The sequence below is a fragment of the Psammomys obesus genome, unplaced genomic scaffold (assembly GCF_907164565.1).
Source record: "Psammomys obesus unplaced genomic scaffold, mPsaObe1.curated_primary_1811, whole genome shotgun sequence".
NCBI classification, from domain to species: Eukaryota; Metazoa; Chordata; class Mammalia; order Rodentia; family Muridae; genus Psammomys; species Psammomys obesus.
The window spans coordinates 595530-610178 of NW_026590511.1; the positions used below are offsets into that span (position 1 = coordinate 595530).

The 14649-nt window shown below is 59.3% G+C and overlaps 2 protein-coding genes across 4 annotated transcripts in view; one reads left to right on the forward strand and one right to left on the reverse strand.

The window, feature by feature from the left end:
• The window catches only part of Arhgap45 (Rho GTPase activating protein 45), a 13468-nt gene extending 7767 nt beyond the window's left edge, over positions 1 to 5701 (forward strand). For all 3 annotated transcript variants that reach the window (XM_055607846.1, XM_055607847.1, XM_055607848.1), the window contains 12 exons: positions 290 to 427; positions 885 to 1075; positions 1168 to 1292; positions 1377 to 1454; positions 1543 to 1647; positions 1737 to 1909; positions 2237 to 2425; positions 2493 to 2630; positions 2945 to 3171; positions 3246 to 3456; positions 4542 to 4629; positions 4924 to 5701. In XM_055607846.1, coding sequence (XP_055463821.1) covers positions 290 to 427; positions 885 to 1075; positions 1168 to 1292; positions 1377 to 1454; positions 1543 to 1647; positions 1737 to 1909; positions 2237 to 2425; positions 2493 to 2630; positions 2945 to 3171; positions 3246 to 3456; positions 4542 to 4629; positions 4924 to 5240 — 1980 coding nt within the window. In that variant the 3' untranslated portion in view covers positions 5241 to 5701. The remainder of the gene's footprint in view (positions 1 to 289; positions 428 to 884; positions 1076 to 1167; positions 1293 to 1376; positions 1455 to 1542; positions 1648 to 1736; positions 1910 to 2236; positions 2426 to 2492; positions 2631 to 2944; positions 3172 to 3245; positions 3457 to 4541; positions 4630 to 4923) is intronic.
• Positions 5702 to 9683: 3982 nt separating this feature from the next.
• On the reverse strand, positions 9684 to 14400 carry Polr2e (RNA polymerase II, I and III subunit E). Its single transcript, XM_055607859.1, has 7 exons — positions 14245 to 14400; positions 12634 to 12808; positions 11355 to 11551; positions 11030 to 11088; positions 10872 to 10950; positions 10597 to 10698; positions 9684 to 10206 (listed from the first exon to the last, which is right to left on the reverse strand). The coding sequence occupies exons 1-6, from the start codon at positions 14299 to 14301 to the stop codon at positions 10633 to 10635; spliced, it is 633 nt and encodes a 210-aa protein (XP_055463834.1). The 5' UTR covers positions 14302 to 14400; the 3' UTR covers positions 9684 to 10206; positions 10597 to 10632.
• Between the last annotated feature and the right edge of the window lie 249 nt (positions 14401 to 14649).

The following is a 14649-nucleotide window of genomic DNA, read 5'->3' on the forward strand; positions in this document are numbered from 1 at the left end:
GGATTCTAGGCGGGGCTCCACCCTGACCACGCCCCCAGCCCTCACTGGGGATTCTGGGCGGGGCTCCACCTCGACCACGCCCCCAGCCCCTCACTGCGGGACTCTAGGGTGAGCCACGCCCCTGGCCCACCTCTTATATTTTATCTCGGGACAGTCTAGCTAGCTTTCGCAGACTGTCCCTCAGGCTCCCTGGATACTGTGGTGGCATTTCCGCCCACCATAATGGTCTCTCCTGGATTTGTGTGTCAAGAGCCCCACTGACCCCCGGCCCCAACCTCCTCCTCCTCAGGCTGAGGAGGCCATGGCCACTTACCGCACCTGCGTGGCAGACGCAAAGACACAGAAGCAGGAGCTGGAGGACACGAAGGTGACGGCGCTGCGGCAGATCCAGGAGGTCATCAGACAGAGTGATCAGACCATCAAGTCGGTGTGTGATGGGCACCTGGCGGGCTGCGCGTGGGCAGTGGGCGGGGCATGATCAGGGCAGGGCTTGCTGTGCAGGGGTGATTCCAGAGGGGTAGAGCGGTGGGGAGGGGGCAGGGCAAGAGCCTTCCCTGGCTCCGGAGGGTCAGAGCCAGGACTGGTCTGGTGTGTTACAGTTAGGACAGGGAGCCGTGCAAGGGGCGGGGACGGGGGCAGAGTGCAGGGGGCGGGGACGGGATGGGGCAACCGGCCAAGCGCCCCGGGAGAGTCACGGTCTCCTGTGAGCTGTGGGGGCGGGGGGCATGGGCGAAGCACAGAAGGAGGGTCTGGTGGGTGCTGCGCCGAGGGTGTGCGCGCCGTAGGGGCTGGGCTGTTGTAGCCAGGGGGCCGCGCTGGGGGAGGGGCTTGTTGCGGGGGTGTGGCCGTGGGCGTGGCCCTGACCGGCGCCGCCTCCGCCGCAGGCCACCATCTCCTACTACCAGCTGATGCACATGCAGACGGCGCCGCTGCCGGTGAACTTCCAGATGCTGTGCGAGAGCAGCAAGCTGTACGACCCGGGCCAGCAGTACGCGTCGCACGTGCGCCAGCTGCAGCGAGGCGAGGAGCCGGACGTGCGCTACGACTTCGAGCCTCACGTCTCCGCCAACGCGTGGTACCTCGGCCCGGTGCAGCTGCGCGCTTGCAGTGGGGCGTGGGTGGAAGGCCCGGGGTGGGGGGGGAGCTCTAACTGACACCTACCCCCAGGTCCCCGATCATGCGGACACGGAAGGGCAGCTTCAGCCCCGGGGATGCTGCGGCATCCGACGCCGCCGGCAGTGCCCCCGAGGAAGGTGGCGCCTCTGAGGGGGCTCCCGGCAAGGACCACCGGGGTGAGTGTGCGCGAGCGCGCGCGCGGGGCCCCGGGGCGTCCCGCCAGGGAGACACCCTTTTCTCATCCCTCCCTCGCCCCGCAGGGGGACGTGGTCACCAGGTTCATAAGTCCTGGCCCATCAGCATCGCAGACGCCGAGGTCGGCCTGGACGCCAGCGCAGGTGACGGGGACCTGCGTGTCACACGGGGGCGGGGGTTCCAGGCCGGGCCAGCCGGCTCCAGCGGCTCACAAGCCCGCTCTCCGTTCAGGGGACTTGAAGAAGTTCGATCGGACATCGTCCAGCGGGACCGTGTCGTCCAGCGAGGAGCTGGTGGAGCGGGAGGCTGGCTTGGGGGCCCCCGCCTTCGAGTCAGGTGAGAGCAGGACAGGAAGGGGCTCGAACACGGTCTGTCCAGCCGCCCCTTCCTGCCTCAGTGACGCCGGCTTTTCATCCTGTCCCCAGCTGACCTCAACGGCATGGACCCCGACTTACCCGTGGCCGTGCCCAGTGGGCCCTTCCGCCATGTGGGGCTGTCCAAGGCCGCCCGCACACACCGGCTCCGCAAGCTGCGCACGCCTGCCAAGTGCCGGGAGTGTAACAGCTACGTGTACTTCCAGGGCGCCGAGTGCGAGGAGGTGTGTCGGCCCGGGGTCCTCGGGGATGGGCACTGAGGTCGGGGATGGCACGCAGAGCTCTGGGGCCCGTTCCAGCCCCCACGAAGGCCAGGCGTGGGGCCGTGCCACCTCCTGGGAGGGGCCAGTAGGATCCCGAGGTCTCAGTCATCTTGGGCTACATAGCAAGGCCGGAGCCGGGATGGGCCGCGTCTCAAGAGGGTGGAAATGGACTGGAGGGCAGGGCAGGGTCCAGTTCTGGCAGGGTGTTCAGGGGCTGCGGAAGGATGCTGGAAACGGCCTGGCAGTACAGTAAGTGCCCAGAAAAGTCACGTTTCCCCCGTCTCCCAGTGCTGTCTGGCTTGTCACAAAAAGTGCTTGGAGACCCTGGCCATCCAGTGTGGCCACAAGAAGCTTCAGGGCCGCCTGCAGCTCTTCGGACAGGACTTCAGCCACGCGGCCCGCGGCACCCCCGACGGCGTGCCCTTCATTGTCAAAAAGTGTGTCTGCGAGATTGAGCGGCGGGCACTGCACACCAAGGTGAGGCCCTGGGCAGGAGGGGGCCGCAGGGCGCGTCCAGACCTGAGGGTAATTGTTGGCTCCTCAGGGCATCTACCGCGTCAACGGCGTGAAAACGCGCGTGGAGAAGCTCTGCCAGGCCTTTGAGAATGGCAAAGAGCTGGTGGAGCTGTCGCAGGCCTCCCCCCACGACATCAGCAACGTCCTAAAGCTCTACCTGCGGCAGGTGCGGCCTGGGGAGGGGCGGGGGCGGGGCCGGGCCTGGGAGGGGCGGGGCACGGGCGAGGGCGGGGCCTGACGTGGCGGGTGGCACCAGCTCCTGGGCTAGGCTAGAAGTAGTGATGGCCTGAGGCAGGGATGGGGCGGACTCAGACACTGCAGTGAGTGGGGCCCTGGCGTGGTGGGCGGGTCTGAGGGTGGACACAAGGCCTTACTGCTAGGTAGGGGATGGGCCCCCGTTTGGTGCTCGTCAAAAAGGGCACGTCAGGTGCTCGCCCTGGCTCGGCGCGGCCCGTGACCTCCCCCTGTGTCGCCCTGCAGCTGCCGGAGCCGCTCATCTCCTTTCGCTTCTACCACGAGCTGGTGGGACTAGCCAAGGACAGCCTGAAGGCCGAGGCCGAGGCCAAGGCTGCGAGCCGGGGCCGGCAGGATGGGGCGGAGAGCGAGGCTGCAACCTTGACCATGGCGGGCCGCCTGCGTGAGCTCATGCGGGACCTGCCGGCTGAAAACCGGGCCACGCTGCTGTACCTGCTGAGGCACCTGCGAAGGTGAGGCCCCCGCTGGGGCGAGAGCTGGCTGGGGTCCCCGGAGACGGCCGCTCACACCTCTCTCCCGGCCCCAGGATCGTGGAGGTGGAGCAGGATAATAAGATGACCCCTGGGAATCTGGGCATCGTCTTTGGGCCCACACTGCTGCGGCCTCGGCCCACCGAGGCCACTGTGTCCCTCTCCTCCCTGGTGGACTACCCCCACCAGGCCCGTGTCATTGAAACCCTGATCGTCCACTATGGCCTGGTCTTTGGGGAGGAGCCGGAGGAGTCACCTGGCAGCCAGGTAAGGGAGGGCTGGTGGGGTGGGAGCCTCAGGCTATGGCGTAGTGACGCAAGAAATGCTCAGAGGGTTCTGGTACAGCTCAGTAGCAGAGTACTGGCCTGTCGCACACTAATGTCCCAGACTAATAAGCCAAGTTGCTGTGTGGGCTTCTCACCCCAGGACCCAGGTGGAGGGAGGAGGACCAGGATCTCAAGGCCAGCTTTGGCTACAGAGCAACTTTGAAGCTAGCCTGGGCTACATGGTATACCTGTATCCAAAACAGAAAGAAAAATGTCTTTAATCCCAGCACTGAGGAGGCAGAGGCAGGCAGATCTCTCTCAGAATTCCAGACTGCCCTGCTTTACCTAGAGAGTTCCAGGCCAGCCAGGGATACACACTGAGACCCTGTCTCAAAATGTAAATTACTAATAAGTAAAATCATAATTCTGAGGGCTGGAGAGTTGACTCAGAGGTTAGGAGCACTGGCTGCTCTTCCAAAGGTCCTGAGTTCAATTCCCAGCAACCACATGGTGGCTCCCAACCATCTATAGTGAGATCTGGTGCCCTCTGCTGGTGCGCAGGCACACATGCAGGCAGAACACTGTGTAAACAATGAGTAAATCTTAAAACAAATAAACAAACAGAAACAATAATAATTCTGAGGCAGACGGTGGTGGCGCACACCTTTAATCCCCAGCACGTGGGAGGCAGGGGCTCTCTTGAGTCCTGAGGCCAGCCTGGTCTACCGAGTGAGTTCTAGGACAGCCAGGGCCACACAGAGAAGCCCTGCTTCAAAAGCAAGCAAGCAGATTTAACAGGGTTCCATTTAAAGTGACTGGAGGGGAGGGGTCCAGCATCTGGAAGCACCAGCTGCCCTTGCAGAGGACCTGCGATCCATCCTCAGCACCCCTGAGGCCGGCCACAGTTGCCCGCCCCTCTGATTGGGGCGGACCTGATGCCCTCTTTTGGCTTCCTGAGCGCCAAGCACACACACAGGAACACAGTACCTACATTGGTGTGCAGACCCATGAAGTAAAGATAAACGGAGTTGGGACATTGGGGGCGTGCTGGGGTCACCCCACCCCTAACACCCTTCCACAACGCAGGAGGGGGTGTCCGCCCAGTGTGCCCAGCTGGAGACCACTGAAGGCACTGTCAGCCCCCTGCAGGAGGAGGCAGAGGATGGAGGCCAAGGTGAGTGGTGGGACCCAGACCCTGGCCAGTGCCCAGGCTGTCGCCGTGGGCTGGGTGGTCCTCGTGAACTGACTTTTCCTCTACCGTGTTGGTGGGCCCCTCCCACCCCAGGGAAGGGATGGAGGGTGGAGAGGCCTGTGAATGTGGACCCGCAGCAGGGCCAGCAGAGGAACTGCTGCTGGAAAGAATGGGCTGAGGACGGTGACTTGAGTCCAAGATGGCTGATCCCTGGTCAAGGGACGAGTTTCTCTCACCGTGTCTCTCTCTGTGTCCCCTTCTCTCTCTCGGCCCAAGAATCCCGAGTGGCGTCCAATGACTCAGACTCCGAGCTGGAAGAAGCCTCTGACCCCCTGTCTTCCTCCGACGCCAGCGCTCTGCACCGCTTCAGTTTCCTGGAGCAGACGGAGGCAGGCCTGGAGGAAGGTCCCCAGAGCCGCAGTGGCAGTGAGGAGCAGCTGGAGGGTGAGGAGGGAGACCCGGGCCAGCAGCTGTGTGCCTTCAACAGCAACCAGTCCAACAACACAGCACGGGCCCCTCTGCCCACCATGCACCTCCAAGGCGGGCAGATCACGGGTGGCACCAGTCAGGAGCGACGGCCGCAGTTCGTCTGACCTGGTGCTGAAGACCATCAGCCCACTGCCAGCCACTCTGAGGGACACTAAGGGCCCCTTGACTTGGGGATTTTCCCACAGTGCTGAGAAAGAACCTCAAGGAGCTCAGGGGCCCCTGGCCTCGCAGGGAGTGGCCTGACTCAATTGGACTTGGCCGGAGTAGGTACAGCGGCTGGATTCCCGTGGTCCCCATCATTCCAGGATGCCAGGCGCACCCCTGCCTAGATGTGTCTGGGCGGGTGTAGCGTTGGGGTTAGAAGCCAGTCAGGATGCCGTGTAGTGGGTGCAGCCTGGCATCTGTGTGTGGAGCTGGGGCAGCTCTGGTGTGGAGCCTTGCAGGAGGCTGGGCGGGGACAAGCAGGTTGGGAGCGCCCAGTAGGCCTCTCCCAAGGTGCAGTGGAGGACTTTCACCCATGCACCCTGTTTTGCTTGGAATAAATTTCTTACCCGACTGAGCTACAGCCCCAGGCTGTTATTTTGAGTCTCAGACTGTCTTGTTTTGGAGCCCTGGCTATCTTCAGGCTCCTTATGTAGACCAGGCTGGCTCAAAGCCACAGGACAGGGATCTGCCGTCTTCTGTCTCCCACCCGCCGGAATGAAAAGTGCACACCACAACACCCCGCAGTATTTCATTTTTGTAAAGACTTGTTTCAGGAGTTTGGTGTTTTGCCTGCGTGTCTGTGAGCCACATTCACGCAGTACCTGCAGAAAGGAGAAGAGGGTGCAGGCTCTCGAACCTGGGTCTTGCAGGAGCAGCCACTGCTCTCCAGGTCCTGGCCTACATCTGAAACCCATCTTTCTCAGTCTGTTTCCTAAGTCTGGCTCAAGCAAGTGGTCTGAGGGGTGCACCCTGTTACAGGAACCCTGGGGTTCTTGAGCCAGGCAGTCCTGAACACACACTTGTGTGACAACTTCTCGTCACTTGGGGCAGAGCTGCCCAGAAGAATGTACGATGTGTTTTTATTTTACTTTTTCCTTTTGGAGACGGGACCTCGGAGGCTGGCCTCGGACTTGCTGTGTAGCCAAACAAGACCATGAGCTTACAATCCTCCTGCCTCTACCTCCAGAGTGCTGGGGGACAGGCCTGCCCTTCAAGCCAGTTCATGTGATGCTGGGAATGAGCCCAGTGTCCCATAGATGCTGGGCAAGTGTGACAGCCACTGAGCCCCAGGCGCCAGTGTTTGTCAATTTTTTTCTTTTCCTCTTTTTCTTTTTACTTTTTTTTTTTTTTTTTTTTGGATACAGGGTTTCTCTGTGTAGTCTTGGCCGTCCTGGACTCGCTTTGTAGACGAGGCTGCCTTGAACTCATAGATCTACCTGCCTCTGCCTCCCTGAGTGCTGGGATTAAAGGTGTTTGCCACCGCCGTCACAGCTTTGTATGTCCTTTTTGCTGTAGTAGGTTGGGTGCTGGCGTTGACCAGGGTTCCGGGTCCCTCTGTGACTTCCTGGCTGTGTGATCTTGGGTAGGTGTCTGTCTCTCGATCTGGTTTTTATCTTTTGTTGTGTGTGCCCGTGCGCACACAGGCGCCACAGCGAGTGTGCGGAGGTCAGAGGACAGCCTGCAGCAGTCAGCTCTCGCCTTCTACCGTGTAGGTCCTGCCAGGCTGGCAGCTGGCCCTGAATTTAATGTCTTGAGGGTCAGCCTTGGCCCAGGCCAGCCTGGTCCACAGCCTCCTCCTGCTTCAGCCTTCCAAGTCATAGCACGACAGCTACATTGCATCACACCCAGTCAGGCACACCTGCCACCCCAGCACAGTGGAGGCGAGGGGTGGAAAATCAGGCTTCCTCAGCTACTAACGAGTTCCAGGCTCCATAGAGCTGCTGCGGGGAGAGGGGCCAGCTTGTCATTCCAGGCACGGGAGACACGGGACTCTGCTCTCCTGATACCAGCAAGAGGGGAAGGGGCCTTCCTTCCTGGGAGGAGAGGGGGGTTCCTGGTGAAGGGCCAGCCAGGCGCCTGCAGCAAGCCGCAGGCGCAGATAAAATGCCTGAGAGCTGGGTGACTCAGATACCGTCTGGACAAAGTCATGGTCAGCATTTCAGGGGCGGCTCTCTTCTTGGTAAACAAGATGCCTTGGCCCCTTGCCAGAACCCAGACATGACGGGAGTCTGGGCTCAGATCCTCAAGAGAGGAACTAAGGCAGGCTGTGAGCAGACTTGTTGACCTCTATGTACGTAAGATTTGGTTTTCTGAAATAATTTGTCTTCAGACAAAGCCGTGCTATGTAGGCATAGGGGGCCTGGAACTCTGTGACCTCCCTGCCGCTGGGATTAGAGCTGGCGAGTGGGCCACCCTGTACCCCCATGGGGTGGATCCACTGAGCCATAGCCCGATCTTGATTTACATTTGTAAGAAGTCACGAGAACTTTGCCATGAGGCCCAGAAGCAGCAGGCCCCACTTCACAGTTTAGTCAAACAGTAGACAGTTCATGAAAAGGCCGTGGTGTGACAGTGAGGAAGGTTGGCCGCGTGGTGCTGGGTGTGAAACCCTGGGCTTCCCGCTGCTGCATGGGTGCTCGCCACCAGAAGCCACACCCCACCCACCAGCTCCACAGAATGACAAACGGGGCTCCTGCGCTCTTTGTTGTATGACTTCACAGAAGGTGAATGGGGCGCAAGTTTGCTCTAGGCTCGGCCTGTGGTGACCACAGCTGAGAACCTTCTGTGCCCCCTGGTTAGGTGTCTTTGCATGGCTGTCCTCCCCCCATCCATTTCCATCTGCCCACACTGCAGCTCTGCCCTACTGAAGACACTTAACTCCTTCCCCAAGTCCTGTCTATACAGACCTGAAGACCCCAGGGGCCTCTGGGAGTGAGACTTCCCTGCCATTCTAGATCAGGCAGGTTTCGGACAGGATGATTCTCAGTGTCCCTCTAGAGAGGAGAGCCACCCTCCTAGACAGGAGGGGAAGGCTGTGTGAATGTGAACTCCAGAAACCTCAGTCTTGAGCGGAAAACACCCCACCCTCCGCACCTGAGGTACGGACAGCAGCACAGGTCAGCCCTCTGCAGCGCTTCAGGCTGGCCTCAAGATTCCACCGTGTCACAGGACACAGGGGCAGGTGGCCTGAGGACCTCACTGAAACACTGAGGGGACCAAGGTATGCACAAGAAAGGATGGAGGTGGCCAGAAGAGATGGCCAGAGGTTAGAGCACTGGCAATTGGCTCAGGTTCAGGTCCCGGGTCCCACAGAGTAACTATGTATGACTTCAATTCCACGGGGTACGAGCCTTTGACATCTTCAAGAACCGGGAAAAAGGATTGGCTTGGTGACACAGGCAGCAGCTAAACAAACTATGCCCCCATCTCCCCACAAACCTTTCTCTCCTACCCAGTGCTGGTAGAAGAGATAAGTGTTGGGCAGGAAGAAAAAGAGTTATAAGAAACCCAAAATAAGGTGCTGGAGAGATGGCTCAGCGGTTAAGAGCACTGCCTGCTCTTCCAGAGGACCTGAGTTCAAGTGGCTCACAGCCATCTATACTGGGATCTGATGCCCTCTGCTGGTGTGTAGGTGTACATGCAGATAAAATACATATGCATGTAAAAGAAATAAAATCTTAAAAAAAAAAAAAAAAAAAAAAACAGAAAATAAAGGTTTAAAAAGTAATGCCAACACACAGGAGACTGGGAAGTCTCCGGATAGTCTGGGCCACATACAATGGGAAACCTTGTCTCAAAACAAAAGCGTCTGAGACACTCCACTCCTGGTCCTGGTGTGTGCCACAGACACAGCAACTGACAGGTGCAACAGCCCAGTGTCCACGGGAAGGGAGGCATAAGCTGGACAATCACGCAGCTACCAACAGGAGGCTTCAGCACCAGCCAATGTGGCAGAACCTCAAAGACAGCCGGCTCCATGAGACCCAAACCCAAACAAGAGGCAATGGGACAATGGTAGGGGATGCGAAGAACAGAAGGCAAGACTGGAAATGGACTCACAGATGCTGGACAGGCGGGCTGGACTGATGGCTGACGCTAACACGGGCGATGCAATGTCCTGAATTACAAGATGGCAGCTGCTGGGCCTTATGGACAAACTCGGCCCTCCGGGGCTGTGAGTAGGGTGGGTACCCCACAGCTGGGAGAAAGTGCCAGGGCGGAGCACAGGCGAGGAGGCCCTCAGCCTCCAGGCCAGCCTGAGCACTGAGGCGGCCAGAAGAGCATCGGCTTAAGGGTCACCCCGACAACTGTCAGCTGGAGCCCCGATCGCACTGCCTTGTCTCAAATCTCACCGTGGAAAGAAAGGGCTGGGCACAGTGCTCACCAGCCACAGTCCTCCCCCAGCCCTCATGATAGTGAGGGCGGCCTTTGGCAAGCAGTCCAGAGGGAAGAGCAGCCAGGAGGAAGGGGAAGCCACAGGGGATAGAAGAAGTTGCCCTCAGGACGCATCCTGCAAGAAGCAGCCACCCTGTGGGGTACCAGGACCACTACAATAACAAACCTCCACAAAATATCTTTTAATTCTCAAGAGGCCTGCGAGGACCCTGAACAGAGCAGTGACCTCACAGTGATAAAGGAGTGGGGTACGGCCAGCACTCAGGTCGCACAGGGGCAGGACAGGCTGCCTGGTGACATGCAGTGCTGGCTGAAGGGCCACGTCCCCTGAGACGGGCCAGATGGGAACCCTTGGGTCAAAAGGCAAATCGGTTATGACCCACACCCTGCTCCAGATCCTGGGGTCTGTGGGAGCAGCAGCCATGCACCTGGTCCTCGGGGAGGAGCAGCCTTTCAACTGTCCATCAAGGTGCGGGGCAGGAGGGCACTGGTGAGCTGGGAAGGCTGGTCAGCTGCTCCTGGAGGCTTCCGGGCAGGCCCCACGCCACAGGTGGGTTTCTTTTTATTGTTTTTCAGAGGCGCCCACACCAGAACACGGGTGCTGCACTGGTTCTTGCTAAAGAGTCCACAAACTTGCCCTGAGGTTACAGCAATCCTCCTGCCTCAGTCTCCAGAGTGCTAGGATTTCACCTGGGAACAACAGTACAGGGTTTTTTTTTTCTCTTTGATTACTTGCTTTCTGAGAAAGAAGTTCACGATGTAGCCTAGCTGTCTTGGAGTCTATGTAGCCCCAGATGGCCTGGAACTCTTTATCTGCCTGCCTCTGCCTCCTGGGTGTTGGGATAAAGGCCCCCTCCCACACGTGTCCTGGGTGCAGAGGTCAGAGGACAAGTTGCAGGAGTCAGCTCTCTCCTTCCGTCAGGTGGGTCAACACACCAGGCTCTGTGGCCAGAATGTCTCACCCAACAGTTTCTCATTTTCAGAAGGGTGCGGTGCTGTGTGCTGGCTGGGGAAGGCAGCTCAGACCCCACGCGGGGTCGAGTATGGGCAACAGCTATGGAGGCGGGCGGGCAGGCTCACCGGGCGGCGCTGGCCCCTCACTGTGGCTCCCTGTGGCTACTGCACCAGGCGGTAGGTGATGTAGCGGCCGGCGGTCTCACTGGGTCGGATGATCTTCACAACCTGTGGGGCAGGGACAGCTGGGGTTGGCAGAGCCCTGGAATCAGTGGCCACGGACCACTGTCCTCTGACCATCCCAGCCCTGGCCTCAGAGGGAGGGGATGGTGGAACCAGGGTGCTTTAGGAATCAAGAATTGCCAAGGCTCTACAGGGGAATGCTGGCCATGGCTTCTCACCTGCCCTCGCTTGATCCCAAAGTAGCGAGCCACGGGGTCCCCAGCCTGGATCCTGGGCAACTGGCTCTCACGAAGCTTGCTGGGACACAGTCAAGGACAGCACGAGGGCAAGGTGTTCGGGGTGGGGGTGGGGGCAGGACAGGCAGGGTAAAGGATACTACCGAGCCAGAAGTTCTGTCACCTCCTCCTTGGTCATGACCACGTGCTCAGGGACCAGCTGTGGAGACAGAGACCCACCCACAGCCACACAGCCATCAGGAACCTCAACAGAGCCCAACATGATAAAGGGCATTGTCACAGGGGCAGATAAAGGACCTGACCCGGCTCCTGATACTACCACCTTGCAGGCTCAGACGTGCTGCCCCGGCAAAGGAATGGTAGAAGCCAAGGCTGCAAAGGTCCACGGCCCCGGCCCCGGCCCCGGCCCCGGCCCCCAGGCGGTGGCGCCCTAGCCTACCCTCTTCCCCACCGAGACAGATGTACCTCATGTTCCGTGATGTTGATGAGTAGCTCCTGCTGAAGGAACTGCTCCAGAACATACTTGGGCGCCATGTCCACCAGGGACTGCTTGGCGGACGGCGTCATGCCCTGCTGCACCACGATCAGCGCCCGCGTGATGTTCTCCTCCTGCATGCGCTGGCAGTACACCTTGATGGTCTTGATGCCCACCTTGGGCTCCTCTGTGGACACAGCACAACCCTCACACCCGCTCCCGGAGGCCACCACTGCCCCGACCGCCTGTGATCTGTCTCTACTTGCCAGCAGCCATGACAGGGCTGCCTGGGAGCCCAGGAACCAACGCAGGAAGAAAGCTGCAGGCCGCAAGACTCTGAGGGCCCTCCTGGAACAGAGGGTGGGCGCCCTCAGCTCTGATGTCTATCAGCCTGGACAGCCTCAAGAAGAAACTGACTGGCCAGGAGATGGAGCCTGTGTCCACATGGGGCTAGCTGGAGCACCAGGGCCCAGAACCACAGGCCTACAGGTAAGCATACACATGGTTCGCAAACTGCTGGGTCTCACATTCTACACAACCTTTTGAAAATTTAATTTAGTTTTTTTTTTTTTTTGAGACTTAAGCTGTTGCTGCATCAGTGGTTCTCAGCCAGTGGGTCCTGAACCCCTTGGGAAACACAGATATTTACATCATGATTCACAACAGTAGCAATAAAAGTAACTTTATGGTTAGAGGTCACAACATAGGGAACTGTATTAAAGGGTCACAGCACCCGGAAGGCTGCCGACGATCCACACAGTCCTGGCTGTCCTGGAGTTGGCTCTGTAGACCAGGCTGCCCTAGACCGCCTGTTCTGCTGGGACTACAGGCATACGCTACCATGCCCATCCCCGCACTCCCAGTTCTCACACTGAAAACCCAGGCCCCAAGGCCGTAGGGCATCAGGTTCAAGGAGACTGTTCGTCTGGGGAGAGCAGAAGGCAGGCACTATAGAACGGAGCAGATAGTAGCCACGGGACAGCTGTGCTGGGACTCAGGGGTGAGAGTGGACAGCAACTGACCGTGAAAGGAAGCCTCCCAGGAGAGACAGGGAAAGCGCAGACAGGTGGCCGCCTGCCACAGCCCTGCTGGCAACACTGGGCCTGGGTGGGGCCCACACTCACTGGCTGGGCAGAAAGCAGAGAGATCTTAAAGTGGACAGAACTGTGTCAGGCTGCCATGAACTGGCACCCAGGCCAGGGCCTGGATGAGGCCACCAGAACGAAGGGCCCCAGAGGCAGGCCACGGCTGCAGCCCAGAGGCCCTCACCTGGGAAGAACACAAACATCTGGTCTGTGGGGTCATCGTTGTGGGCCACCAGCACGGTGAGGTCTGTCCGCCTCGGTCTTCCCTCGCTTGGCTTGTCCCCGAACTGTACCTTGAACTCCTCAAGCGTCTGGTCCAGCTCATCCTGGGTCACCAGGTAGCCACGGTCATGACAAAGCTGCAGAGACACAGAGCCAGCTGTCCTCAGCACTCGGCTGGGGCAGGCAGACCTGACGCTGAACGAACTGGGCTGGCTGGGGACAGAACGGGCAGCGACACTCAACTGCCCCAGCGGCACTGCATGCTATGCAGATGGCCACCACCACGCTCTGGCACTCATGCCCTAGAGAGGCTGGGACCAGAGACCCCAGCCAAGCCTGCCTCTCCCCACATCATCGCTGGCAGCTGTATGGCAGCCGCTCCAACACAGGGACCAAACATCACCTTCCTGCTCACAGTCTTGGGCCCTGATGAGGGAGACCACAGATCAGGGCTGCGACACAGGCCTGGGACAGCTCAGACCAGGTTTTTGGTTCCACCCAATACAGCATAAATCAAAATTACACACAGCTCTTTCCCCACCGCAGTCTTGCCTGCTCAACTCAAACACCAAGATCTTTGTTTTTCTTCCAGACAGGGTTTCTCTGGGTATCACTGGCTGCCCTAGAACTACTCTGTAGACCAGGCTGGCTTTGAACGCTCAAAGATCCACCTGCCTCTGTCTCCTAAGTGCTGGAATTAAAGGCACGCACCACCACCTGGCTAACCTGTTTTGTTTTTCACTATTATTTTTGGGGCAGGGTCTCACTGTGGAGCCCTGGGTGATCGCAAACTTTTGAAACAGGCTAAGCTAGTCTTGAATTCAGAGGCTGACTGGCCCAAGAATGATGGGATTAAAGGGAGTGTGAGCAAATTAGCATTTTTACCTTTTATTTATTTCGGTTTTCTGAGGCAATGTCTCTCTACAAAGTCCTGACTGTCCCGGAACTCACTATTAGATCAGGATGGCCTCTAACTCTCGGAAATCTGCCTGCCTCGGCATCCAGAGCAACGGGATCTAAGGCGAGCGCCACCGTGGCCTCGAGTTCACAGAGATTCGTCCGCCTCTGCCTCCCAGTACTGGGGATTAAAGGCGTGCACCACCGTGTCCGGCCAAAGCTGGGTTTTTGTTTTGCTTTTTTTTTTTTTTTTTTAAATTAAGCCGCCTGCCTCTGCCTCCCGAATCCTGGAATGAAAATTGTGCGCCAGCACCGCCCGGCTCATCTTATTTTTAAAATAGTTTTTCAGGCCACGTGCGTCGGGAGTCACGGGAAGCCAGGAAAGGGTGTCCGATCCCCTGACACTGAGTACCGCACGGCTGAGCCGCCAGGGCTAGGGTGGTGGAGCGGCTGCCTGGCACGCAGACAGCGCCGGCTCGTCTCCAGGACCCGCGGTGCCCGCGCAGTCTCCCCGGCTCCGAAGCAGCGCCCGGCCAGGGCTTTCTGAGCAGGGTCAGGGGGCTAGCGCTGGAGGGTCGCCAAGAGTTGCAGGCCCGCGCGGGCGGGGCGCACGCAGTCAGCGGGGCGCTGGGGCAGGGGGGTTGGCCTCGCGCAAACCTCCCCGCGCTCACCTCACCTGCATAATAGTCTTGCGGATCTTCCACAGCCGGTAGGTCTCCTCCTCGTCGTCCATGTTGCCGCCGCTCAGAAGCAACCCCACACGCCCGTGCGCCTGCCCGCAGCGCGCCTGAGCCGGACGGCGACAAGGCTCCCCCCTCCACGAACGCAGTGCGCCTGCGCGAACGCCGGAAAGCCCCCGCCGGCCCCGAGCTGTCCTGGGCGAACGCCTGAATACAGTGACTTCCAGGACAGGCTGCGCAATGGACAACCCCAGCGCTCGGACCGCCCGGAGGCCTGGCGATGCTTGACCTGCGGGAGATTTCTCCGCTTAGACCAAGCCGTTGATCCCGGGGAGTTGGGAGGCCGAGGCAGGCTAATAATAATAATAATAATAATAATAATAATAATAATAATAATAATA

Excerpts from the sequence above, each read along its gene's own strand:
- Polr2e (XM_055607859.1), bottom strand. The coding sequence starts at position 14,301 with ATGGACGACGAGGAGGAGACCTACCGGCTGTGGAAGATCCGCAAGACT. Across the intron at positions 12,809-14,244 it reads TCCGCAAGACTATTATGCAG|CTTTGTCATGACCGTGGCTA; the intron begins GTGAGGTGAGCG and ends GTGTCTCTGCAG. Across the intron at positions 10,951-11,029 it reads ACAGAACTTCTGGCTCGGTA|CAAGCTTCGTGAGAGCCAGT; the intron begins GTATCCTTTACC and ends ACTGTGTCCCAG.